Source organism: Phalacrocorax carbo, chromosome 2 (genome assembly GCF_963921805.1).
Source record: "Phalacrocorax carbo chromosome 2, bPhaCar2.1, whole genome shotgun sequence".
NCBI lineage: Eukaryota > Metazoa > Chordata > Aves > Suliformes > Phalacrocoracidae > Phalacrocorax > Phalacrocorax carbo.
In genome coordinates this window covers 163,611,522-163,637,114 of record NC_087514.1, presented here as the reverse complement: position 1 = coordinate 163,637,114, position 25,593 = coordinate 163,611,522, and the positions used below count along the sequence as shown (strand labels likewise).

General features: G+C 40.6%; 1 protein-coding gene across 1 annotated transcript; it reads right to left on the bottom strand.

The window, feature by feature from the left end:
• Positions 1-4,841: 4,841 nt before the first annotated feature.
• AQP1 (aquaporin 1 (Colton blood group)) lies at positions 4,842-25,205 on the bottom strand. The gene is made up of 4 exons (XM_009512675.2): positions 24,633-25,205; positions 8,698-8,862; positions 8,216-8,296; positions 4,842-6,709 (listed from the first exon to the last, which is right to left on the bottom strand). Exons 1-4 carry the CDS (start codon positions 25,020-25,022, stop codon positions 6,530-6,532), a joined length of 816 nt encoding a protein of 271 aa, XP_009510970.1. The 5' UTR covers positions 25,023-25,205; the 3' UTR covers positions 4,842-6,529.
• Between the last annotated feature and the right edge of the window lie 388 nt (positions 25,206-25,593).

Below are 25,593 nucleotides of genomic sequence, written 5' to 3'. Positions count from 1 at the left end.
GTAGTTTGTCAAATTGGCACATCATAGATCTTTCTGGATGACATAGATTGAAATAAGTGTTTGAGATTCACTCCCCTGCCTAACTAATGACCAGTCAGAGCTGAGATCAGGTCTCTTATAGCAGACTTGAAAGTGCTACTGTTCACTCCCTAGTACCACAAAAAACATTTTACACTACCATGACAGCACAAAACACTATAAAGCCAGATGGGAATACAATTTAGTTCTTCTTTCACTCTTTGAACAATGTTAAAACATTTTTGAGTAAATCAGATCTGGCTTGAGGACAGAAAATACAGTCACAGTACAAGCGATCTCTCTTCCCACACAGCACTGATATGATATAAAATTGGGCAGGCCCATCATTTCCCCCTCTCCCCTTTAATTCATGCCAGGTTCTTCTGGAATAAGTAATAATGTGAAATGGTGAAACAAAGCAAAGCTGGAGATCCCCAAAAGAAACCAAATGCGTGCTGCAACTTCTTGGTTTTATATTCACATCTGCCTTTTGGGTAGATTGTTACCTGCAAGTGCTCCATTTACTTTTCAGGAAAAAAAAAAAAAAAAAAAAAAGAAAAGGGAAAAAAAGGCAAGAAGTATGACTGTTTCCAGCAATTGCACTTAACAGCCACATTTTGCCAGGAGTTGCTGTTTGGCTCCCATGCTTCCAGGAAACATTGTTTGGTTTGTTTTCAATGGAAAACAAACAAAAAAAAGAATTAATATAAAGTCCCTCCAGGATTTTGTCTAGGAGTAAAGATATTCCCTTTAAAAAAGGGAGCTGACCACAAGCTAAAGGGAGAAGAGACTAAATGGAGGGATCACCTCTGACTGTTGGTGGACCTTTTCGGGACCTTGAAAATGAAGTGTAAAGGAAAAGAAGAGAAAAAGGAAAGAAATTTCTAGAAATGCTACAAAAATGGGCAAAGAGTACCACTAGATCATTTTCCGCAAGCTTCTTAATTCCTGCTCTAAGACAGGAATAGAAACAAAACAGAGGAAATGGCACAATGAGGGCAATTCATGGCAAATTTTAGAGCATAACAGATCAGGAAGTTCAGGAGATCATGAAAAGGGGAGTGTATTGAATTTCTAGGGTTCTTTTTTATCAAAATATATAAATCTCATAACACAATGATTGAAAAAGTTGAAGACCTTTCATTCAAATAGGCATGGTTCAAGGGTAGTAGGGTATATAGTTCAACCAAGGTGAAAGGAGAATGACTCTTTTTGAATGCTAATAAAATCAATTGCCTTTTATGCAGTGTATCACTTCCCTCCATCCACTCTTCGTTCCATTGGTTGTTTTGTGCTCAGCTTCTTTACCAAATTCTGAAGTATACAGTAATTTATCAGAGTATGACAGGCAATAGGGCTGATCTCCACATCTGAAGACTATTATAGCTGAGGTCCCTAACTGGTTCTGCCAATTGCTATTACCTGCCCATCTCTCCCTGCAGGATTAAAGGAGGACAGGAATGGTCATGGGCAGGCATCCATGGTTACATGGAAGTGGTCAGGAACACAGGTCCCTAGAAAGTTTTGCTCAGAAGCAAAGACACATAGCAACAAATAACTGATCTAAATTGGGGTTTTGTCTGGTGATAAATAGTTAGGGTCAAATTTTGCTTTCCCAGAATAAATAACAGACAATGACTGTGTCTTCAAGAAGAATAAGATTTCACTGAGAGATTTCACACAAGATTTCACACAAATCAGAATTTTGTGTGTTAACTCCTGTTGTAGACCTGAACATATTAGATTTGTCCAACAACACAAAGGAACCTTGAAGTCAACAGGAATTTTGCCTTCTCAAGAACATCATTCATAGCCCTATGTGGTATATGATTTCAAGAGCTTAAAGCAACGCGATCTCATAAATGGCTAATGCCTAATTATCGATGAACTTATTTAAAAAGAGGATTGATTTCACAATTCAGCTTTGGAAAATCTATAAAATGATGCATTTGTCCCCAGAAGGAATTCTGGGCTAAGTAATTTCTGTAATATCAGACAACATACATACAAAAAAAATGGTCCTTTCAATGATATGAGGCTTAAAAAATATGAAACCCAGAACCATTCTTGGCACAGTTGTTTACTACAGCCCAGGCTTCAAATGAATCATAATGGCCATATTCTTAATATAATTTTATTGCATGACTCTTAGCACGTCCAAACTTCAACTGGGTAAAAGGAGGGAAAACACTGAAATACTATGAGAAACTCTTTATTAGTATTCTTGTGTTATTTTAATTTTTAAAAACATTAAGCTATGAATTGTGACTGGTGCAGCTGGTGGATATGGAAAGACAATGGAAGCTTCCTGGCTTGTTGGCTGTCATTATGTTATGTTTGAATCGCCTTTCTTTCCTTGCACGTGTTAAAAGTCTATGTAGAGTTGAGCAACATGAAATCTAAAATTAAATTGCCACAGTTACAATGGGGAGGCAGAGCATGTATTTACTTCTAAAGATAGATGACTAAAGTTAGGACCCATATCTCCTTAGAGATATTGGACTATAGAATCAATGGAGTGGCAGAGCTTTCTCCAGGGACGAATTCAAAGCACCTTGCTCAGACATCTTCTAGGTTGTCTTGTACCTGGGCATGCGAAAACCAGATAGTACTTTGTCAGCTGTCTAAACCACAAAGTACGTCTGCACTGCTGATGGTGTCTATCCCTGGGATGACGACTGGCCCTCAGACAAAACAGAGCAGAGTGCATCATGTTTGTGTAGCTCAACTTTGCCGGGAAAAAGTTTGGGAGAATGTTAGCTGCGATGGTCCATACAGGCACTGACAACTGTGTTCCTCTACTTGGGAATATTCCCCTGTGCTTTTTCGTTTACCAGCACCTGTGTGCCCACCATACTGTGGGTATTTGGTATGCTGTGGGCTACCTGGCAGAATGGCTACTGAAACCATGGCAGGTGGTCCCTTGCAAATCTATGAAAGCATCTACCCTTAATCATCTTTTCCTGTTAGAACGTGTCATATATACAGAGGTTTCTCCCCAGGAATCGGCAGGGCACAAACATGGTCTCTTTGTCCATAGGTCAGGAACTATTAGTGCGTACATCATGGGAGCTGCTGTAGTTTAACCCCAGCCAGCAACTAAGCACCTCACAGCCAATTGCTCACTCCCCCACAGTGGGGTGGGGGAGAGAATCAGAAGAGTATAAGTGAGAAAACTCATGAGTTGAGATAAAGCAGTTTGATCGGTAAAGCAAAAGCCACGTGCGCATGTGAAGCAAAACAAGGAATTCATTCACTCCTTCCCCTGGGCAGGCAGGCGTTCAGCCATCTCCAGGAAAGCAGGGCTCCACCACATGTAATTGTTACTTGGGAAGACAAACACCATCACTCCGAAAGTCCCCCCCTTCCTTCTTCTTCCCCCAGCTTTATATTGCTGAGCATGATGTCTTATGGTATGGAAGATCCCTTGGGTCAGTTGGGGTCATCTGTCCCAGCTGTGCCCCTTCCCAACTCCCTGTGTACCCCCAGCCCCTCGCTGGTGGGGTGGGGTGAGAAATAGAAAAGGCCTTGACCCTGTGTAAGCCCTGCTCAGCAATAACAAAAACATCTCTGTATTATCAACTTTGTTCTCAGCACAAACCCAAAACACAGCCTCATACTAGCTACTATGAAGAAAATGAACTCTATCCCAGCCAAAACCAGCACAGAAGCTGTCTTAAACAACTGTGTTCCAGGCCTCCTCTTGGTGCCAGGGAGATTTTGTTGACTTTCTGGGTGATCACATGTAAATACATTTGCCCACTTGACATTTGCCAGTGGGTTACTATACTTGCCACTTCATGCTTTTAATTCCTCAGCTGGGTATCTTCCAAGTATTCTAATGCAATGATGATAACTTTTAAGTGTGCTTGTCTAGCACAAAGCAAAACCTTTTGCGCAGGAATGGGGACACCATTAGCAGCTATGGCCTTGCATTGTTGAGAAACTGCTGCTCTCAGTTCAGGATCTAAGATTTGCAGAAACACTTTAAATATACCATTAACCTTTTCCTTCTTTAAGAAGTAGGGAGGGGTTTAAGCCTGGAATTCTGTTGAAATATGCTTTCACTTAATTTCCAGAAGCTTTCTGCAAAACGTTTAAACATTATCACTGTGAATAAATACACCAACAAATCACACTTCATTTACTTTGACCTGTTTTTTGTTTCTTCACTAGTGAAACAGTTATTGTACATCTTTCATCTATTTTATTTATTACTGTGGTGATCACAAACAGCAGCTAGAGCAACTGACATGTTGTAGTCTTATTACACATCAAATAGAAAGGCAGCATTGCTTGTCTTCAAAGTTGTGGACTTTGAAGTGTAGAAAATAGGCCGAGATACTGCTCTTTGCAGGGTGTAGACTAAGGAACAAATTGTGGCTCTCACATTTTCTCCATCACTAAAGGTGTTACCTCAAGTGAACAGAACTCTTTACTGTGGGTGACTTCCACAACTGTTCTGGTTTATAGAATCTTCAGGGTAAGAAAGGGTTAATTTTGGGTCAATGGATGCACTGAGATACCAGCAAAAAGAGTTGAAAAATACGATTCTGAAAAGTGGGCACAAGGCCCTGGTATTCTGCTTCCTTTCTAAGTATAATTTAGATAGAGCTTACTTCCGGGTGAGGGCCCGCTTTGCCTGCTTTACAAAGAAAGAAGCTTCCTTTCCACCAAGGCTAGCATCAAATCAAAGAAGCAGTCAAGAGTGGAAAAGTAGAAATTGTCTCATTGTTACAGGGGGGCACCTGAAGAATGGTACTGAAAATAAAATTGCGTTGTGTTGGAAGGCAAATCAAAAATCAAGAACCGTGAACACTTCCTGTGGTAACACAACTGATTTTGTTTATTTTTAAACCACCCCGAAATCCAATCATGCTGTATGTACATAGACAATACATGGGATTGCACACCAAATGTTGACGAGAAAGATAGAATATATTCTGTTTAGTTTGCTGGTGATTTTCGGGTTTTTTTCATTGTACATCTGTTCAGCTTCATTAAGTGATCCAAGCTATCCGGATTCCTGTGTCAACCTGCTCTCAGTTCCCATTTCCACACAGTCTCTACAACAGGAGACGTCCATCATATCACCTCTGGGGTGTTTGTCTGAAAGGTAAAGTATGCAGCTCTCTATGTATGTTTCTCCGGGCCTCATTCCTTATGTAAAACTGTTCAGTGCAGAACAAGTATATCAGCATGTATCTGCTTTAACTATATTCTATAGTTAGTAGGTAAGACCAGCTAATGCTTTGGGTTACTCAGGAATTCATAAGTAGCACAACACACAAAAACGAAACCAGAAAATAGTATTCCACATCATTTAGAGTGTTAATTTTCTTCATGTTTCCAGTGTCATTTATTTTGCTAAGCACTGCTGCAATGCTTTCCACTTGTCTTATGCTCTTATTTTCTTACAAAACAGTATACTAGGCTTTCTGTATAAAACATTTATATAAACATATTTATATATATATATATATAAAAACAAAGCAACAAACCCCAAAATGGACTTACACACTGGTATGTATTTGTCCCTCATTAGAAAATATACTGTGTGTATATCTATTCATTGTCCCTGAATGTCACAGCACTGGCTATTAGAGTGGGGTCAGGAAGAAAGGGGCCTTTTTTTTTCCTGGTTTGCTTTAAAACATGAAGTTAAATAAGATGAACAAAAGCAGAGTAGTCACAGGAACAATCAGATCCTGTTTACATGTTGGCATCGTGTTGTTCTTCTTGCCATTGTTATTACTACTCTCCAATTTGACTGCTAATTATTCACTTCCCAGGAATTAATATATCTTTATTTTGTTCTGTCATATATTCTCTCCCCTCACAATGAACTGGATGCAGGGTCAGGGAAAATGAAACACTAGAAAATCTAATGGATCCTGGGAATCCAGAGATTCTTTCCCTGCTCTAACTTTTCTGGCCCTCTTTCTCAGAGTTTATCAAACATTTAGAAAATTATGGTTGATTCTACATAACAAATAAATTTTAGTGGCCTTTCCTTCCAAACAATGTTTTTGGGCAACGATTTGACATAGCTTTTTACATGCACTGCTGGCATTAAATACCAGCCTTGCACACTTGTATCAACACTTTTTCCAGTATAAGGCCCCCATTACTGGTACAGATGGTTTTTTGTCCTCGGTATCTGTTCTTTCAGCAAACAGACTGATCATTTGGACTACTTATCATTACTGAGTGATGTGCTGGGAGAACCACCCACACTAAATACACAAGAAAATTTGGTAGTGGTGAGGGAGGGGTTAAATTTCAGCCCAATTTATTTAGCTCACGCAAAACTATCTAATGACTTCTTGGTCTGAATACTTTGCAATTAAAAAACCCCAGATATAAAAGTAGTGTTAAAAATGGGGGCAAAAAATGGAAAACCGTATTGAATTAAAAAACAAAGTACTGCTTGCTGGTTTACAAAGAGTCTATAACACTGATAAAATCTTCAGAAACCAATGTGCTTTTTTTTCCACCCCCTTGTCTGTCTTTACTTTGGCTTCATTTCAACCCGGGAGTTCATATCATCTCCTTCCAGATCATACTCTTCTACTTGGCCGCTGGTCCACACCTTCATGCGGTCGGTCAGGTCGCTGGTTCTGGGAGCCAGGATGAAGTCATAAATCAGGGCAGCACTTGCTCCTCCAATGATTGGGCCAACCCAGAAGATCTGAAACACAGTTCCAAGCCCAGTTAATACATCAGGTGTTACTGCATTTGAAGCTGCTCTGAAAATCTCCTCTGAAGGTTTACAGTGAAAATATTTAAAATGTAGTGTTGCACCCGAATATTTACTTAACCATGTGGCAAGAAATCAGGAATTTCTCACCATGAATTGGCAATAGACCCAGAGATTAATAACTGTGACTATGATGTCAAGTCCTGGTATTAAAAATTAGGTATCCACTGGTAAAACACCTTTGTTACTCCAGATAGATTTGGTGGGGGAGCACAATTTCTAAAATAAACAAGGACATAAGTTTCCATTTTCCCACCAACTTTCAGTGATAGGTGAAATAGAAAATAATACTTAGTGGGGACCTAATTAGGGGCTTAATTTGCTACTAGCTGCTATTTAGCTAGTGATATTGCTGTAATTGTACTGATCTAATCACTTAAGTAAAGTTTGGAAGGAGAGGTAATAGCAGTACGTTAATAGACAGTTTGACTTTGTTAGAAATAACAGATGATTTTGAGGGATTTGCACGGCCAAAGAGCTCCTGGTCTGAAAATATGTTTTGTTTTATTCAGCAACATCAGTGGTTTAATATGAATTATTACCTCTATCACTCTCTCTCTCTCTCTACAAAGGAAAATACTTTTTTCTGTGAAATTCTGAAAATACTAACTACTAACTTAATTACCTTAGTATCCCAAGAAAAGTGCTTAAGTGGGAGATAATGGCAAAACTTCCTGTGTCCTCCTTTTCTGTTTTACTCTTTAGATCAAAATGGCATCCTTATCCAAAATTTTCACTACAGTGTACTATCACTATATTTCCATGAATGCCTATGCAACTGGCTGTGAAAGTCATGAGTAGGAGATTTGGAACAAGCTGCATTTTAAATATAAAAGACAACATGCTTATTTAGGGCTTTTATATTAGGCTTCTTTATTTGAGCTTTAGTGAAATAAGTAAATTCTCATGAAGTTCCTCATTTTAACCACATTAAACCACAGGGAATAATCTAAAATTTATGGTGTTTCCAGAACATTTATCCATGAAAGCACATAAGCACTTTAAGAAGATGAATATTTTATTAGCTTCCAAATATTGCATGATCCACTTCAGTTTATAAACCTGCTTAAAAACCTTCCTAAATTAGGTTTTACAAGGTTAAGAAGGAGAACTTTACAAACTCTGTTTAAGCGATAAACAATCAATAAAGGATTCTGTGTAATGAGGCTTTAAAGTTTAAAATATTTGAAATAAATAAACATAAAGGGAAATAACCAAAGAAAAATGTTCTGTATTACCCTGAACATACACACTCAGCTTGAGGACTTCATGATCTCCTGAGGCTGGTCAGGTGCAAAAGGAGATTATTCATTGTTAAACGAAATAAAAATGGCAACACACTGACTTGGTGCTAAGATACGTGTTTAAATGTTTCTGATTTTGTAGATTATGTATATGCAGAGCCTCTTGTAAGCTAAACAAATTTATTCAACTTACCCAGTGATTTTCAAAGTTGTTGGCAATCAGCGCTGAGCCAAAAGATCTGGCTGGGTTGATTCCACAACCGGTGTAATCAATCTAGGAGGTGGAAAGAGAACCAGTGGTGAGTCACTGATGCACATGTGGCACCTTCATTACACAGGAGGGCAAACAGCAACATGCAGCATGGTTCACAACAGTTTTGTTCATCCCACCCACTCTTCCTCAGAGAAGGGAAAGACTGTTTTCCATGTGCCTGTCCTGAGCCAGCAGTGAAACAAGTCCTACTGCAGCAACTCCTCCCAGATGTGCGACCTCATAATTTACTGCCACAGCCACAGGGGCCAAGGGAGAAGGGCCATCCATGCTGCAGGAACAAGGTCAGTCTTTGAAGAGGAAGGAGAAGGAAGGAACTGTCACCTGTCCATCATCTACCTGCCTTCACTGGCTCATCTTGAGGTGGCACATTGCAGGCATTGACTGTGAGAGCTAAAACTTACAGCAAGAAGGTGTCCCAAGGCAACGGAGAGACCAATGGCCAAAGGTGCTGATCCCGAGACATCATTCCTTCTTCTGTCTGTGGTGGCAAGGACACACAACACCAGCTGGAAGGTAGCAATGATTTCAATGCCTAGTCCTTGGCCTGCATTGATTCCCTCTGAAAGCTGCATGGAGACATGAAGGAGAATGTCACTTGATATTCCTACCTGACTTCAACCAGTATGACACAGTTTCGCAGGATCTACTTTCTCAATAGGAGAACGCAGACATGCACAGCCATTTATCTCCCCAAGTTGCTTTTGCTTAACAGGAAAAATAATAAAAAAAAGTGAACAGAAATCAGTTTTGAAACAGTCACTGCTCTACTCAAGTCTAAACGTAACCTGATTTTACTCGTGATTCAACATGGTTGCATGGTTGCTGCATCCAGCCAAAGGGAAAGCTCGACCACTAGGCACAATGATAATGTAACTGGTCTACGTGTGAGAAACAAATGAGCCAGAGATTTGCCTTCAATAGGGTTTACCCACAGAAGTGAACTGTGGTGCCTTGAGACATTTATTCATTGCTTCTGAGAATGAGGATGCTGTGCCCATGTTAAACATTGCTCAGCTTGCCTTTACCTACAACTGCTAAGCAAACAGGGGCAGGAGGAGGAAGGGACAAACAGACAGTAAGAAAGGCGCATAGGTCTGGGTAGCTTGAAAGTATTTATCTCTGCTATTGACAAGTCACTTTAATCTTTTCTTCTCCTTTCCTACCTCTACTCATTTTCTGTAGTTCAGTTTTAATTCTTCAAAACAAGAACTTAATGTGGACAAAATGCTGGCCCCATGGGCAGATCTCCACATGAATATTAAGGTACTCATACCGTGATTCAACTGCCGGCAAACATGCCTCTAAGACTGCTTGAAATACCCTGAGATATCCGCAGTGTTCATATGAGACTGGTAGATGTGACACAAGTCCTACAGAAGACCAAAGGTATCTAAAATGGTTCTCAATGCCAATGTTTAGGTAGTGCATGTCTAACTTGGATATGTAGTGAACACAGTCAATGGAGATGACATCCATTCAGCTGAAGAAATGTAGGTGATCATCAACTGAATAGCTCTGTATTTTATTTTGAATTCGCTAGATTTCATTTGACTACAAAAAGAGCTTAGACACCTAACTCACATGTAGACTAATTTTAGGTCTCAGACTCAAACTGAACCTCACTCAACTTCTTTGGGAGACAGAAAAAAACATCCACAGTTCAGGAATCCTAAGGGGCTTATTGGGGAAATATTTCCATTTCATACCAAAGTAAAGCAGATTCTCTAGAAAAACTCATACTGACAGACATAGCTATTCCAAATGTATTGTTAATAATTAAATCAGTAGAGTTTCTTATTATTGTAAATGCTGTAGAACATATTAAAATCACAGTAATTCACATAAATTAACATTATACAATAGAAATGCTGTCATATTTCAGGAGTACTGTTAGAAGCTTGTGCTGAACAAAAAACTGTGGATCTAAATCATTCAATATTACAACCAGTTTTGAATTCTGCTTCTAAGCTCTATATTCAGTGGTATCTTAGTTAAGACAAGACAAGCCTGTATCTGAGCTGAATAACTTGGTGTTAAGCAGAAGTAACTACATTGCATGGAGAGGATGAAATATGAGCTTGGACACAGGCCAGAGAAACTGAGAATGTGAGTGACTCAGAGTAGGAAGCAAACTCTGCAAAACTTATGCTCAAGGATAGCGCTATCAGCAGGTTATCTCATCTGCCATAGCTTTTGCATTAAAAATTGCTAGGTCATACATGACAGCTACATGATTAAATGTTATTGTGACCTGTCAAGAACAATAAGACTATGGGAAGTCATGCCTTAAATCTGTTTGTGTGGTTTTATGCCCTAATTTCCCCCAAACTAATGTTTGAATAACTTTAAAACTTAAAAATGTTAGGCTGAACTCTTTCACTTTCCACCTTTGCTGTGTGCTTTTCTTGTTTCTTCTGTGTAACAAAGCAGTATAATATTGTCATGGTTTAGCCCCAGTCAGCAATTCAGCCCCATACAGCCGCTTGCTCACTCCACCCCCCCAGTGGGATGGGGGAGAGAATCAGAAGAGTAAAAGTATCCCAGCTGAAACCAGGAGAAATATCACATTCCTAAGGACTGAAAAAAATCATCTGAGTCTTCAGCCAGCATAAATCCAATTAGCTACATTAAAAAGAACGAAAATATTTTGATTGCTAAGACCTGCCAGCACGAAGCATTAATAATATATTTTTATATCTTATTCTTTAATATGCAGGACTGGTATTCTTTAAGTTAGAAGCAGTTTATCCACAAATAGAAGGGAATTCTGGTTGAAATGGTGGGCATTTTAGTTCCTTTGTCATCCATAAAGTAGAAACTGGAATAATTTAATGAAACCTTCAGCATTAATAGGACTTATATGTGAGAAATACAAGTCTGACATAAATATATACAGATGAGCAGTGAGAACTACATGATCCAGAAATTCATGCTAAACACCTGATATATCACTAAATCAATATTCTATTACTTTTGTCATCCCGTTTTAAAAATAAAGACCCTTTTGGCCACAGAGCTAGTGAGATCTTGTGGCTTTCAGCAAATTAGGTTTCAAATGCATCCCATTGATATCAAAAGTATCCCTTTAAGAACCTAGGCTATAGACTGTGGAAAATCCTACCTCACATTTCGAAGGCCAAATGGTCAGGCTTAAAAAGCAAGTTTACTGGTAAATGAGTGAGCGATATGCAGCTTCCCAAAAGAGGATATGAAAGTAAATTCTATCATAATGCAACTGTTAAACCCCAGACAATCTAGATCTGAAGTCTGATGCATTGACGTTAGTATTTGACAAAGCCTTAGCATTTCAAATGATTAATCACTGACCTACCATTAGTCTTTCCCTTCATTTGTAGGGCTTATATAAAAGAAAAAAGACAATAAGGGCAAAATTATGCTTTTAAAACCCATGATAATCCTTAACTTTGAGAGGCGGAAATCTTATTCTTCCTTTCCATCCAGGAAAACACATCCTACAGCTGACGTGACTTGAGGTCATTCTCCCTGCTAATCAACGCTTATTGATGGGCTGTGTGGAATCAAAGAAAACCTGGAAATATCATAGGAAACCTTTTGCTTTCCTCTACCATGTAATTTTATGTGGCCTGCCAGGGACATAAAATTCCACTGTGAGAGCAAGGACTCTGGGCCATGTTCCAAAATGAGGTAAACCGAGGCAAGCCTTGGATGTTCTGCTTTGCTGTGGTCTGTGGATCTGCAGTATATAAGTGTAATATCACAGGCATTTGTTATTTGCCTACTTGTCAGAGCTATGGTGTCAATATGGCAGGAGCCTGGCTCCTGCAGGATACAGCAACACGTGGAACAGCATGAGTTTTCACCACCCTAACCACATCCTAGCCAGAGCATAACATGGGCAATAGGAAGATGCATTTGCTAGTATTAGGTTAAAATGTACATATATATGTGTGTGTGTGTATATTTATATTTATAAAATCCTTGGTCACAATGGATTTGCAAGACTTACCCAGCTAATAATGCAATATATTTGGCACCTATTGAATTTGCTAGTTTAAGCTCTTGGCAGAACCAAGTAGGTATAACCAATATGAGTTGGTTACCCTCTCATTGTATTTTCCATATGCTGTTCAGGTTTTTTTAAGGGAAGTTGGAATTTTTGTAGAATACCTGACTCCAGAAGCTTCAACCTCTGACAAGGTCAGGGCTGTCTCAAGTTTAATCTGAATCTAGCAGGAAGTAGTACTACACGTTAGAGAGACCCGACTACCTGAGGCTGTCAATAAAACAAAAGCAAAAATCAGCTGCTGGTCTTAACATCTAGCATTCTGCTACTGAGAATATCCAGAATATAAGGTGACCATACCTCTGGTTGTTAAATAGGTAGAATAATGCCTTGAAACTTAAGACAGTAACCTCTACTGTAGTGTTGGAGCGAAGGGGTCCTTTTCCAGTGACCTGTACCCACACTGCAATGACTTTCTTCCGTGCATTGATAGGCTGCTTACCAGTGGTCACTACAAGGTATGTAGGCAGCGTGTGTGGGCTGATACTGCATTTGCCCTTGGTGTATCTGCAGGGAAATCTCTGACCTCTTCTCATCTCAGTCCAATAACTCTCAGATGTTCTGCATTTTAGCTGATGCTCATTAAGGTGACAGAAAAAATGTCAGAGGGCAGGGAAGAGCACAGCAACTCCCTGACTTTTTCGTGCTTCAGAATTGTGAAGCCTGAAGAGTGGATTCAGTGCTTTAAGGAACCAAATATGCTTTAAGGGATTAAAATGAAACACACAAGCTCACATTCATCTCCAACAGTTTCCTATACCATAGCAGTTAATCCAGACTTCTCCTTTTTTGTTCACATGAATTGCTCCACTGAACTTGGTTTCTAAGTAATTATTTTGACAGTAGAATCACCAGAAACATACCGAAGAAATGGGTTACATCACTGGTGAGAGCTGAGAGCTATATGTAGACACATATATGTGATAAGCTGAATCACTCTCTTGGGCACGTTAGCTTGCATTGAGTAATTCTCCCTTGACTGTAATAGCACCCAGACAACAAGCAGAAGCCTACATGTGGACACCCCAAGTGAGGTGTGTCCTTCTGTGAGATGAATCCCACCATTAAGATTTTTACCTTAGTTTACTGTGAGTCTGAACAAGTTAATGGAAGTAAAATCCACTGGAATTCAGTAAGTTTATAGAAATCGCATCTCATTCAGAAAACTCCTGTGCTGCAAATGTTTGGAAGACAAGGAAGCACTTTCAGCATACTGAACACTTCTGCTTTGCATTACTGGGCATAGGGATGAGGTACAATGCCCATTCCCAATCAAAGATTAGCTTTATCTGGTAATGCTACTGCTGCTCCTGAGCAACCTGGTTTTAATGCAGTGCTGACTCTGCTTTGAGCAAGAGGTTGGACTCGAGACCTTCTGAGGTCCCTTCCAACCTGAATTATCATATGAAACCTCAGTTCTTCAGAAAGTTTCTTCCTGCTGGAAGGGACAGAATTGCCTCAGTGCTGTTCTAGCTCAGCTGAGTTAATGTCTAGAAACAGCTGGTGACATATGTAGATAGTGAAGACACAGCTGATGGATCAGTCACTGCAAAGGCTACACATAGATATAATCCATATGGGTGAGTGAGCCAAGACATGTAACATAATCAAATGAGGACCGATGGCAAAATTAATGGAAAATCATTATCTAATCATGACCACGAGAGTAAGAAGTTGAGACAAATGCCTGCTTTTTTGTCCTAGGAAAAAAGTAGCAGCCACATTGCTTCCATTTCTCCACAACATCAGACAGGGCATGGGAACTACAGAAGCTTGTTTCTCAGAAGTGCCCATAACTGCCATGTTTAGCTGACTGACTTCCACAGCTTCAAGCAATAATGTGGGCAAATTAATGGTATGTTTTCTTTCCTTTAGGTTTTTTTTTTTTTTTTTAAGCAGGATATTTATTACTTGTCTGCCTTCAGAAGAGAAATGGGGACAGGAAATTAAACTGGCCCAAGGTAAACCCAACTGTGTACTTCTCCAGTGATTTAATATTTTTCTCATTAGGAGTAAAAGTATATCAAGATCAAACCTGTTTCCCGTTATATGGATAAGAGAGTTTGTTATGCAAGGTGATTTCATCACATGGTGCTATGCTCCATCTCATCCAACAAAGCCTTAGCCATGGATTGTATCTTCCAGAGTCCAGTTTACTTTCATATAACAGGGATTAGTTTCTCATTGTTCCTGAAAAATTATAGGCCTCTGGAAACGTAGAAGTCTATTTTTCAATAGGGGAATGTCAATTTTCTCTGTTCTTATGAAACACTTCACTGCAAGCCATGCTGGCTGATGTGTTTTAGAGAGAGAAAAGTTAAGGCACAGCAATTTAATGACACATATAACATCACTGATGGCTGGGACTTCTCTCCTTTGCATATGCCAGCTATCTCATAGGTAAGGTAGGTTTTGCAGAACCCCAGCAATATCATGGCTGGCACATAATAAGAATCATGCTGTGGATCGACCATAAATGTACTACCTTTTATTAAAGTGTTTTTAATATTCATGTTGGGAGAAGAACTATGTTATCCTGTCCACACAAAATCTAGCATTTTATGGAGCTGTGCTGCAATAGATAGTATATATTAAACAGACCTCTTTCCTTGTGTGTTGAATTCAAATATACAGCTAAAAATTTGCACCAGGACTGTTGATTTCAGCATTCCAAATTATTAGCTTATCTCTGCCATGGCAGATTTTTCTCTTAAATGAAGACTTTGAGCATTTTGTTCAAGGAAATTTGAATCCATTTCCCTGGTTATATTAAAAAAAAAAGCCATCTCACTATCTTACTGCATTTTCTTCCTGTATCTTAAGCTTTTCCTTCTTTGATTTTCCTTATTTTTCTTAATAAGAAAAACTCTTCACATTAGTTTAAACGGTTCGTGTGCTCTTCTTCATCCCTACACTGGAAATATTAATTATGCTGCTTTATACAAGCTAACTATCATTTAATTGTTTAGCTGGGCATAGTTCTTCAAATGTAATCTCAGAAATTTATCTCCCTATTTCCCTCAAAATCACCTTCCACTATCTGGCCTGTCATTTTGGCTGACTCTTATTCTTTCAGCTCCAACTCTGTCATGATAATTATAACCTCCATCTTGATAATATACCTTTCTTCTGCTGGAAGTCCATCCCAGATCTTCATAGCTATAAAGCTTCCTTTAACTCACAGTCAAAATGTATTCAGAGACTTTATCCCCTACTATTTAACTGTGATTCTCTTTTCTCCTTGCTATTTCACAGTATCATGCTGAAATGGATGGTTCTATACCCATTATTTGAGAGTTAGGGATTCAGAGAGTACGAAAGTCTCATTTCTTTAGTAAATAAAGACAGGGAAAGATCTAAAGAGTTTAACTTAAAATTACATGGCAGGAGCACTCAGAAGAAGCTGCTTATGAGGCAAAGAATTAGCTTTGGATCGTATCCTAGATCAACAATAGAAGCATTCAGCAGAACCTAGGGACAAAACATATTGTCCTCTGCTAGATTATCCTTCCTATAAATACAGCCTTAAGAGCTCTAAAGGGGACTCATTCAATTCCCAAAGCACAAATCATATTTTCCATTCTTTGGACAGCAGACACCCTCCAGGAACAAGCCTAACCTCCCTCCTCCCACCCGAACTTCAGGCTGATGAGAAACTAGCCAGGGCTTTGTGTTTCAGCAGCCTCATATGCTGTAAAGAGAATGATGGTTTTACTTATATTAAAATAGAGCACATAAAGTTTACATGTGAGGCCAGTGACAGACAGTAAAGTCAGTTCCTCTATAGGACTTCCATTTATCACAGCTAGTTAGAGACAGACCATTTGCCTCATTTACACTTTTACTTTTTGATGTGCCTCGGGGAAAGTTGCTTTGGGGAAACATTGGGTTTTTTAAGCCTTGCTGCTGAGAAATAAACAAATTCTATTCAGAGGATGGGGAATGGTGCGTTGTTTTTTCTTTTCTTTACCCAGCAAAACCCAAGTAAATAGTTCATTTTCAGTAACACTTTTGAAGGACTCATTTTTACTGGGCAGCTATTTGTGATCTCCTGTATTGTCAACCCAGAAGGAGATAGTCTTTCAACAGGGAATATTGGGCATATCTGAGTTTTGAGCCTAATAAAATCTTCCTTTCTATGTTGTTACTGGAATAACTAGCTGGATTTGCAGAAACCTCACAGTATGGTTGTTGGCAATTGCACCAAAGTCATATTCACTTTATACTTCTGGACAAACACTCCAGCAAACCTGTGAAGTTTTCAAACTTTCCAAGTCTGAGGTAGTTCATACAGTCAGTCTTGTGCAGAGCATTGAAGATTTGGCATTTCCATGGAGTTAAAAACCAGCTCTGAATACACACAACAGATTTCAGGAATTAGGGGGACAATTTCATCTCCTTCATTTCTCCACTTTGTTCATCGAGCGAGAATTCTTATCAAAGGAAGGAAAAGGGGCTAAACCTGACTTTATTCATTCCTCGGTCGAAATACAGTCATCATTAACTTCAAGAGAATTTGTGTGTATATGTGTAAGGAAACATGTGCCACAGTTCTGCTTTGAAAGAGTTCATTGATTTTGCTTGGCACTTGGTACAGAATTAGTGTCAAGAGCCTGGAAAAGTTTGGTTTTCTGTGGTTCCTGGAGAGGCGACGCATGGGGCTCTACCAGGAAAGTCCACAGAGGATTTCTTTGCTTCTTTCTGTCCATAAATGCTGAAAGACGATCCCCTTGCAGACACTACAGGACACATTTTTGCCCTCCTGCTATTTATAGAGCTTCCTCCAGGATGCCTGTCAGGCCATGTATATTTAATTTAACAGGTTAATGTGCTTTAGCCTCAGATTTCATTGACTTAAAAGGAGTGAAGCAGTTAAACACCAGCACTAGCTTTGGGTTTGGATGCCAGGAAGAGCTGTACTTTCCCATTAGGTTGCACATTAATAAACACACTGGCCCAGCCAGGCCAGGAAAACCTCCAGGAGGCATTCCCTTGCTCCGTCACATCGGTATTAGTATTAATCTGGAGGTACTGAGGAACACAGCCACAGACCGTGATGTGCCAGGTACCACATCAGCCCACAGTGAAAAGGGTGCCTCTGCCTCCGCATATTTTTAATAAAGAGACAACAGTTTAGAGAAAAAGAAATACAGAAACTGAGAAATTCAGACAAATAACATACGGATGGTTCGCTCTTCATGAAGTTTAGCATAAGCACAATAGTTTGATCTGGTTTCCCTAACCCTGGAATGGAGATTTTTCTAAGAATGAAGATTTCTTTGACATTTTCAGTTATGATACCAGGTAAAGATCTCTCTGTTATTGAATTCTCTCAATTAATCTGCAGAATGGACAAATAAGCAAAAATGTACTACTGCTCTAAAGAGAACAGGCAATTTCCTCTTGAGACAAACAGGAAATTTTTCAGGGGCTATTTTTTCTTCCTTTAGTGCTTGTGATATGGTTTAGTATCCTTGTTTTAAAAAAGGCCTCTCTTAAAGGTAGCTATATACAACCTAGATAGTGACTTTTTTTTAGGATTCTCTGATTAAATAAATTCTATTCAAGATCCACCCAAAGGTTCAAATTATCTGCTGAAGTACAAGCCCTGCTACGATGACTTATATGTTGCTTTTACCATTGCATCAATTTAAGCAGAATTGATCCATAACATAAATTCTCATGTTTGTTGTGGAAATTTCCATTTGCCCTCAGGCTGTGGTTATTGCCATGCCGGATCTTGATTTAGAATCAGCACCCACTAATAGATGTTTTTTTTTTTTTTAGTGGTGAATTTAAACTAGGAAATGACATTTGGGTTTGCCTTATCTGAAGAATCTGTCTGTCTGCCTATTTATCTCTCGTGTGTGAGGGCGAATATGTGTGGAGGTGTGTATACAGGTACACACAAAATATCCAAATGCATATGGCATAATACACAGAATAATAAAGAAATTAAAACAGTTTTAACTGTTTATTCACCAGTCAGGAAGGGTGGTGGCAAAATGGATTTCCTTAGATTTCATACTTAATCTTACTTAGTTTGACAGCTGGTCAAACACAGGAAAAAATCCTTCTCCAAAAAATGCCAGCATGACTCCATTTGAATTACAATATTTACCAATCTACCAAATTAATAATGTTTTTAGGTCTATTGCAACTCCTTATTTTACAAGCCTCTGTGCACCCCTTTCATCAATTTCTGTCCTTTCTATTTAAAGAGGACCTTTAATCTGAGGCTTGCTGAGCATTTTTCGGACAAGGTAACAGTCACCCTTGGATCCTGTGGATGAGGACCCGGCTCATGGTATAAAACCCACTTGAACGACTCTATTCCAGCACCAAAAGACAGATGTGCAGGTGAATGATTGCTGAGGGCCTTGCCTTGCGCCAGAAACGGCCACGCTGCTGCATCCTTGAGTGCTCTCTGCCAAAAGCTCCGGGCATGGCTATATGATTATGGAGCAGAAGCACTAAGCAAACCTTTGTAGAAATGGAAATGAGAAATAACTTCTGAGACCTGAGATAAGGATTAGAGCTATAAACCCTGCTATCCCCAAATGTTCTGGAGGATGGGCGATAACCATCACGTTTACATCACAACCCAGATGTTTCTGCTGTCACTGTGTGAACCCATTAGAAAGCAGCCAAGACTAAGGCCAGTTTTGAGCAGGTGTTTTTCCTGTGTTCCACCTCCCCAGCCTGGTGCGATTCAATACAATGCTGGCATGCCATAAAAGACTGCTGCTGCAAAATTGAAATTGAATAATGAACTATTGTTGTGGCACTGTTTGTTAAGAAATAAAAATCCCAGAGTAATCTCATGTACAGGAACCATTTTGCTCACTCTAAAAATGCAGCAACTTCTGGTCTCTTGTAGAAGCTCCAGTGCTTAAGCATGCAGGTGTCCCAGCGCAGGCAAGGTTGGCAGGAGAAGCCTACATTGGATTGAAAACAGGGAGGGCAGAGGGCAGTGACGAGGAGAAGTAAGCTCACTGTATTGAAACAAGAAATGCACAGCATATAAACTGCATTGAGGAAAGGCATCCAAGGATTTTTAATAAGCGCTAGGGGTCAGGAGCTCAGCTGCATGTCTCATCCATCCAGTGGCACCTCTGGAACTGCAATTTTCCATACTGACTCAGAGGAAAAGCAGCATCACTTACTCAATTGTCCACTCACACTGTCAAGCTCTCAGTTGATGTTGGAAGTTCTTCCAACTTAACCCGACTTTGTTTAATTTGAGGTTGGAGGAGAACAGACTCACAGGGCGTGGGCACAAAGAGAGAGGGAAATCACAAGGTAAACACTGAGTCATCATGGCCAACCATGCAAGTCCCGCTGCCCGTGCTCAGAGGGCCACTACTGGTACACTGGTTTGGACCATATGTGCCCTCCCAGGCAACTTTCTAAAGGATGGGAAAGACTCAGTGAGGGATATCAGGATAAAAACATCAGTACTGACCCCCATACACCACTGAAAGGTGTGGCAGGTCCCAACATTAATAAAGGGAGCTCCCAGTGCGGGGGCAATTTTATGTTTGCGCTAAGGTCTCTGTGCCTTGGACATTTGTTGGGAGAAAAAAATCACCAGAATTGATGTCCTAGAGATAAGATGATGCATCTGCAGAAGCTAAGGATCCACACATCGTATGCGCCATCCTATCCTCCAGTCTCCTGGAGACAAGAGATTGTCCAGCCTTCAGCTTTCCCAAGTAGCAGAATAAGGCTGGGCAGAGGAAAAAAGCCACCTCCAGCACAGGGGTTTCAAAGCTGCTCTGCTCTTGCTGGACCACAACCCAGCTAAGTGGGATTACTTATGGAAAGGGGACTCATTCTGTAGTGTGACTTTGGTGAGGGTGGAAGGTGTCTCAAAGTAACAGATACTGCCCTGGTATGAAGAATCAAGGACAGCAAAAGGCTCCTTTCTCCCTGTCTTTGAGACAGGATTTGGAGTTGGCCACTGTGTGTTTATCACCAAAGGACATTGCACCCTTACATGCACCAATTCTTCCACGGCAGCTAATCTAACTCTGCTGAGCAGTAGTGGCAGAGACAGCCCACTGCGCTGGAAATCCAAAGGGTGGTACAGCAACCAATGACCTCCCAGGCTCCAGGAGTGGTACCTATATGACTAATCACCTGTCTTAAGAAAACACTCCAGACCTCTGAATCCACTGACCACAGATCTGGCTTTTCCAGAAATTTCTGCAGCTATACAAACAATATTTATCAGTCCACTGAGTGTTTTTTAAAACCAAGTGCTTCTATTTGTTATTCTTGGTTGTTTTTCTTTTCTCTTTATCTACCCTGAGCATTGCTACCTTCAGCTCTGTTTTTCTTGCCTGCAATTTTTGATCCACTTATAACTTTCAAAATATCTTCCATCATAAACTTCAAGGCAGAGTTTTCAAATAGTTTCCAAATGGTAGCCCCAAGACTTAGGGGGCACTTTTTCTGCCAAAATACAGAAATTATGAAATTGTAAAGCAGTGTCTGCATGTTTCACAAACTCAGATTATCTTCACAGAAAAAAAAAAACTGAGCTAAAGAAATTTTCTCAGGATGTTTTTAAAAGCTTGATAAAATTTCTCAAGGTAATCATTGCTGAACCTCAAATATTGTGTTACCTTATAATACAGAAGTCTCCTCTCACCCGCCTTTTCTGCTTGAGCTCTTTGTTGGTCCTTAGCTGCCCGTGCTGCATAGCTTCTTCCATTAGCCAAACTACAGATCTATCCTCACTAGACAATAGCCAGCTCTGCTGGCAGATGAGTGCATTTTGGATTAGGCATTCTCTATTCTTACAGCTTTATTTAATGGAAATTTGTAACATGTAGCAACCCAATTTCCAAAAGAAGATACAAGATGATGTAAGGAAAAATGTTTAAATTTTTAGAACAACAAACACACTGCATATTCTTCTTTCAGCTTTTCCAGTTCTCGAAGTTTTTACTTTGGCACCCACACCACTACTAAAATATATGGCAAGTTAAGTGTCTTAAAGAGATTCAGTAATCTAAATACCTCTCTGAATATTGTCCAGAATGTCTTATTCGGAACCAGCCAAAGTAACTAAAAATATTTCCACTGACTTCAGTGAAGTTTGGATCAAACTCTTCATATGTGACAGCTTTGCTTGTCTTAGTATAAACCAGACCTTAATACTGAACATGTTAAAGAGGCATCCTGCTTTTTCATTCTCCCTTCCTTCTCTTCAGCCTTGCTCCTTCCATGGCTGCTTTCTGTTCTTCATTTGCTTGTGTTTCCCTTTTTCCCTCTGGGAAATGAGAAAGGCACAGATTCATCCCACTTCATTTTGGATACTTAACAGAGGCTTCCAAACCTGGAGCCTCATCATGCCAAAGAACAGCTGCTATGTCTGGAGGACAACTCAACGGATCTAAAGAATGAAGGACCTCTCTTTGTCTCTCCTTCTCTGTGAACTAGAGAGGAGCCTGTGGACATGGGTTCTTCACTTGGGCTATCAGTGCAGGACCTTCAGCTGGGCAGCATAAATCTAAGTTCAGGCATGCAATCCCACCCAGTATCCACTGGGGACATTGCACAGCCATTAAACTGCTCCCACCACATTTTTCATGTAGAAAACACCCCTCCAAGTGCGTGACAGGCTCAGAACAGAGGGCACAGTCATGCACGTCCAAGCCCTCTTCCCAACCTTGTCAAACAAACAGCACTCCCTTTCTTTCTATTCTTTTTCTCAAGAGTGAATCTACACCTTGTTTTCCACAGGAAGGGCAGGAAGATAAAGCAGCTGGCAGGGATGCCAGCTCTGCCCCTCCCCTCCTTGTCCTCAGGTTAAAAATCGTGACATAAAAGGAAACCTCTGTGGTTTATCCTTATCGTCTATTTGCTGACGGAGGCAGTACACTCTCAGTGCTGGGTTGCGGTTTCAGGATATGCCCATTGTGATCACCTCTGCGCAAGGGCAGCCGTTCTGCTCTTCTCCCCTGCATTGGGCTCGGACCCAGCGCCTCCCTCAGCCCTCGCCTCCCCTCCCCAGACAGTCCCAGCTTGTCAGTGGGAAATAAATGGATTTTCTTTCCTCTCTAGTTCTTTCTTGCAGGGGAGAAGAACAGCTGCTGCTCTCCCCATCCCCTGGGAGTTCTCCCCACTGCTCCTCTAGCCAGATTTATAACTGGATGTGGAAGAGAAAACAGAAAATCAAAATTTTAAGTATTTGACAACGACAAGCACTGAGACCAGGGCTTTTCACAGTGTTAGGAACCATTTTATCCATTAATTCATGCAAAGAAAGTGCTACCAGGTTTGTAAAATAGGCATGATAGAGCCTCACACTATCTGGTTTTGCCTACAGTGTATTTGATGGCCTTGGAAAGGATGTGTTTGATTGTATTCCAGAGGTGTTCCTGGAGGGGGAACAAGGCTTCCACCCTAAACATGCAATTTTTGAGATCCATGAAGTAGTCTCCTAAGCTTACTAAAGTCAGTGACTGCACTTATCTTTCCCAATCTTTCATGATCTTTCCATCTGTCCCCATAGGCTCTTCTCTTCTCGGATGTCCTTGTGCAGAGCTCTGAATTATAGCTTTGTAGCTTGCAGTTACTGACTGAGGAGCAAGAAGAGGCTGGGTGATCACCTACACCCCCTTTACAAACGGACAGTTTCAGGACTTTTGGGTAGAGGAAGGAGCCAGCCATCAGCATTCTGTGGCAAGCAAAAGGGGAAGACCAAACGCAAGTGCTACTGAAACCAGACCTCCCGTGTTTAATGGCAGTTGGACCTCTCGAGGAAACCACTTGGGCGGATACCCTGTCCCATGCGGTTCAGCAGTTCCCTCTGCCAGTGGTTTCAGAGGAAAAGATCACATATCACACACACAGCCAGAGCCTTCTGGAGTTAATAAAAACATTCGCTCCTCTTCCCCCAAATGCTTTGGATTAACTCATCAGAATTTCCTTAACGGTGGCATGATGGAATACCTGCAGGCACCAGGCTCGAGGGAGGTGAGCAGCCAACCCGCAGAGTAACACAGGGTGGATGATACTAAGCTGCTCAGGAATCACCTTCTTAATATCAGATTTTATTATGTTTTCTAAAACTGCCTTTACTTTCTGAATTAACTGTAATGCCACAGCACGTAAAAATATATTACTTTATTTGTAAATTTAATTCTTTTTATCCGTTCTTCCCCTTTTGCCTAAATGATTTCTGAAGATTTATTTTATTTTCAGCTTTATGTCCCAAATATTCCTGTGACTTCGAATGGGCATAAGGTTTCAAATTACCTCAGGTTTCAAACTGCAGTCAGGAATATTCTGCAAGAAAGGGGCTGTAGAAAAGATCTGAAATACTTGTTCTTAACAGAATCAGGTGAAATAAGTGACTAGAAGGCAATTTCCATTTCTAGTACTCGGTGTACTGCAGTGGCTATAGCACTGCCCCTGACAGTGGGATGATTTCAAGTTTAGAAGTGTATCTATCCTTTTCTCTCCTGTTACAGTACAACAACAACAGAAAAATGACAATATTTTGAGGAGAAGGAGCTGTGGCCAGGCAGTTTTTCTGCAGCATGATGTGAGCACCTGGCAGGGAGAGGGCTGAAACCTGCACCCCTGTTAAGTGTAGCTGCCTCACATCACTCTCCAGTCTACACCTGAGAATTCAGGGTTTTCTCATTTTTGCACAGCAACAGGAGAAACACACAGAAAGAGCAGCTGGGATTCTGTGTCAGGCAGGATGTGAGCACTCTGCCTAACGCAACAGGTAACGCTCGCGCCTTTGGCGACAGGGTTTCTCTTGCTAAGCATCTCTCTCACTGTTCCCACAGGTTTTCAGTGCAGGTTGCACAAACCATTAATTAGGGATTGAAAAAGAACCATATTCATAGAACCGAAAACAACATTGGTATATGCACATTAATCAGCATGTTACCTGAGACCTTCAGAACCACGAAAGGGACTTCATCATGCAACTGCAAGTGATTTCAACATTAAATTGGTGTCAAAAAGCACTTTTCAGCAACTTGGATGTACAAAATTGAACATAAGAAAAAATAATCACGACGATAGTGTCCTAAAGCTCCAAAATGGGGGGGGGGGAAGGACTGTCCCTATGACATAGATACACCCTGGTATCTGTAAGGACTGGATCCCTTGCTGCAATAAGCAATTGGCTGCCTGAGGTCACCATCACCACCACCATCACTATCACACCCACACACACATATCTTCTACAGGTGTTACTTTTCTACTCAAAAAAAAAAGAAAAAAAAGAAAAAAAAAAAGGAATGAAAAGTTTTGACTTACCGAGTTGAGCCCCAGGAGGTTGTTTGGGAGAGAGGAGGTGACTCCTGACAGAATAGCTGTGGCCACCACTGCCCCCAGGCACTGGGCAATGATGTACATGAGCGCCTTGAGGATGCTGATCTGGCAGCTCAGCAGGAGGCCCAGGGTCACAGCTGGGTTCAGGTGGGCACCGCTGATGTGGCCCACACTTTGTGCCATGGTAGCGATGGATAACCCAAAAGCCAGGGAAACCTTCACATTGTCTTGAGATCTTGTTGATGTTTTGTTGCCCACCACTGGGAAGCTAAAACCCAGAGCCGAGCCAATGCTAATAAAAATAAAAAGGCTCATGGCGAGGAACTCAGCCACCACTGCCCTCCAGAACGCTTTCTTTTTGAACTCACTAGCCATCTTTCCCTTCTCTCTCTCTCCTCTCCTCACTTTCCCTTCTCCCTCTCTCCCTTCCTTTGCCTGATATTTTTCCTTTGAGGTCTGAAGATAAATCTGGAGAAAAAATACAGTCCTTGGATTATTTATAGGGCATTGGGTGGTCTGTAGGAGGGAAGGGGTGTTGCACAAAAGGAGGAAAGAACATCTACATAGATGCTGACTACTAGATTGATGTAAGACCCTGTATGCCTGCCAAAGTTTTTTCTTCCTTTTTTTTTTTTTCCCCTCCCTTAGCAGCGTTCGATCTCTGCTGCCGTTTTTAAGAGGCTTTTTAAAATTCTTGGAAAAGTCTTTAGGAGTGCCTCGGGAATTGTACCCTCACTTCTTTAAGTCCTGTATCATCATTCAGCACACGGATTGGAATGAAAGCTTTTACGGGATTTCTGTCTCAAGCCAGACTGAAACAAAAAGCAAAGTTATCTATGCAGGCTGGTGAGTTACTCACACTCAGCTTTACTAGCGGCAGATAACATCCGAAAGTAGCAAATAAAACTGACAACTAAATCTACGCTTCTAGAGACTTGGAGTACCT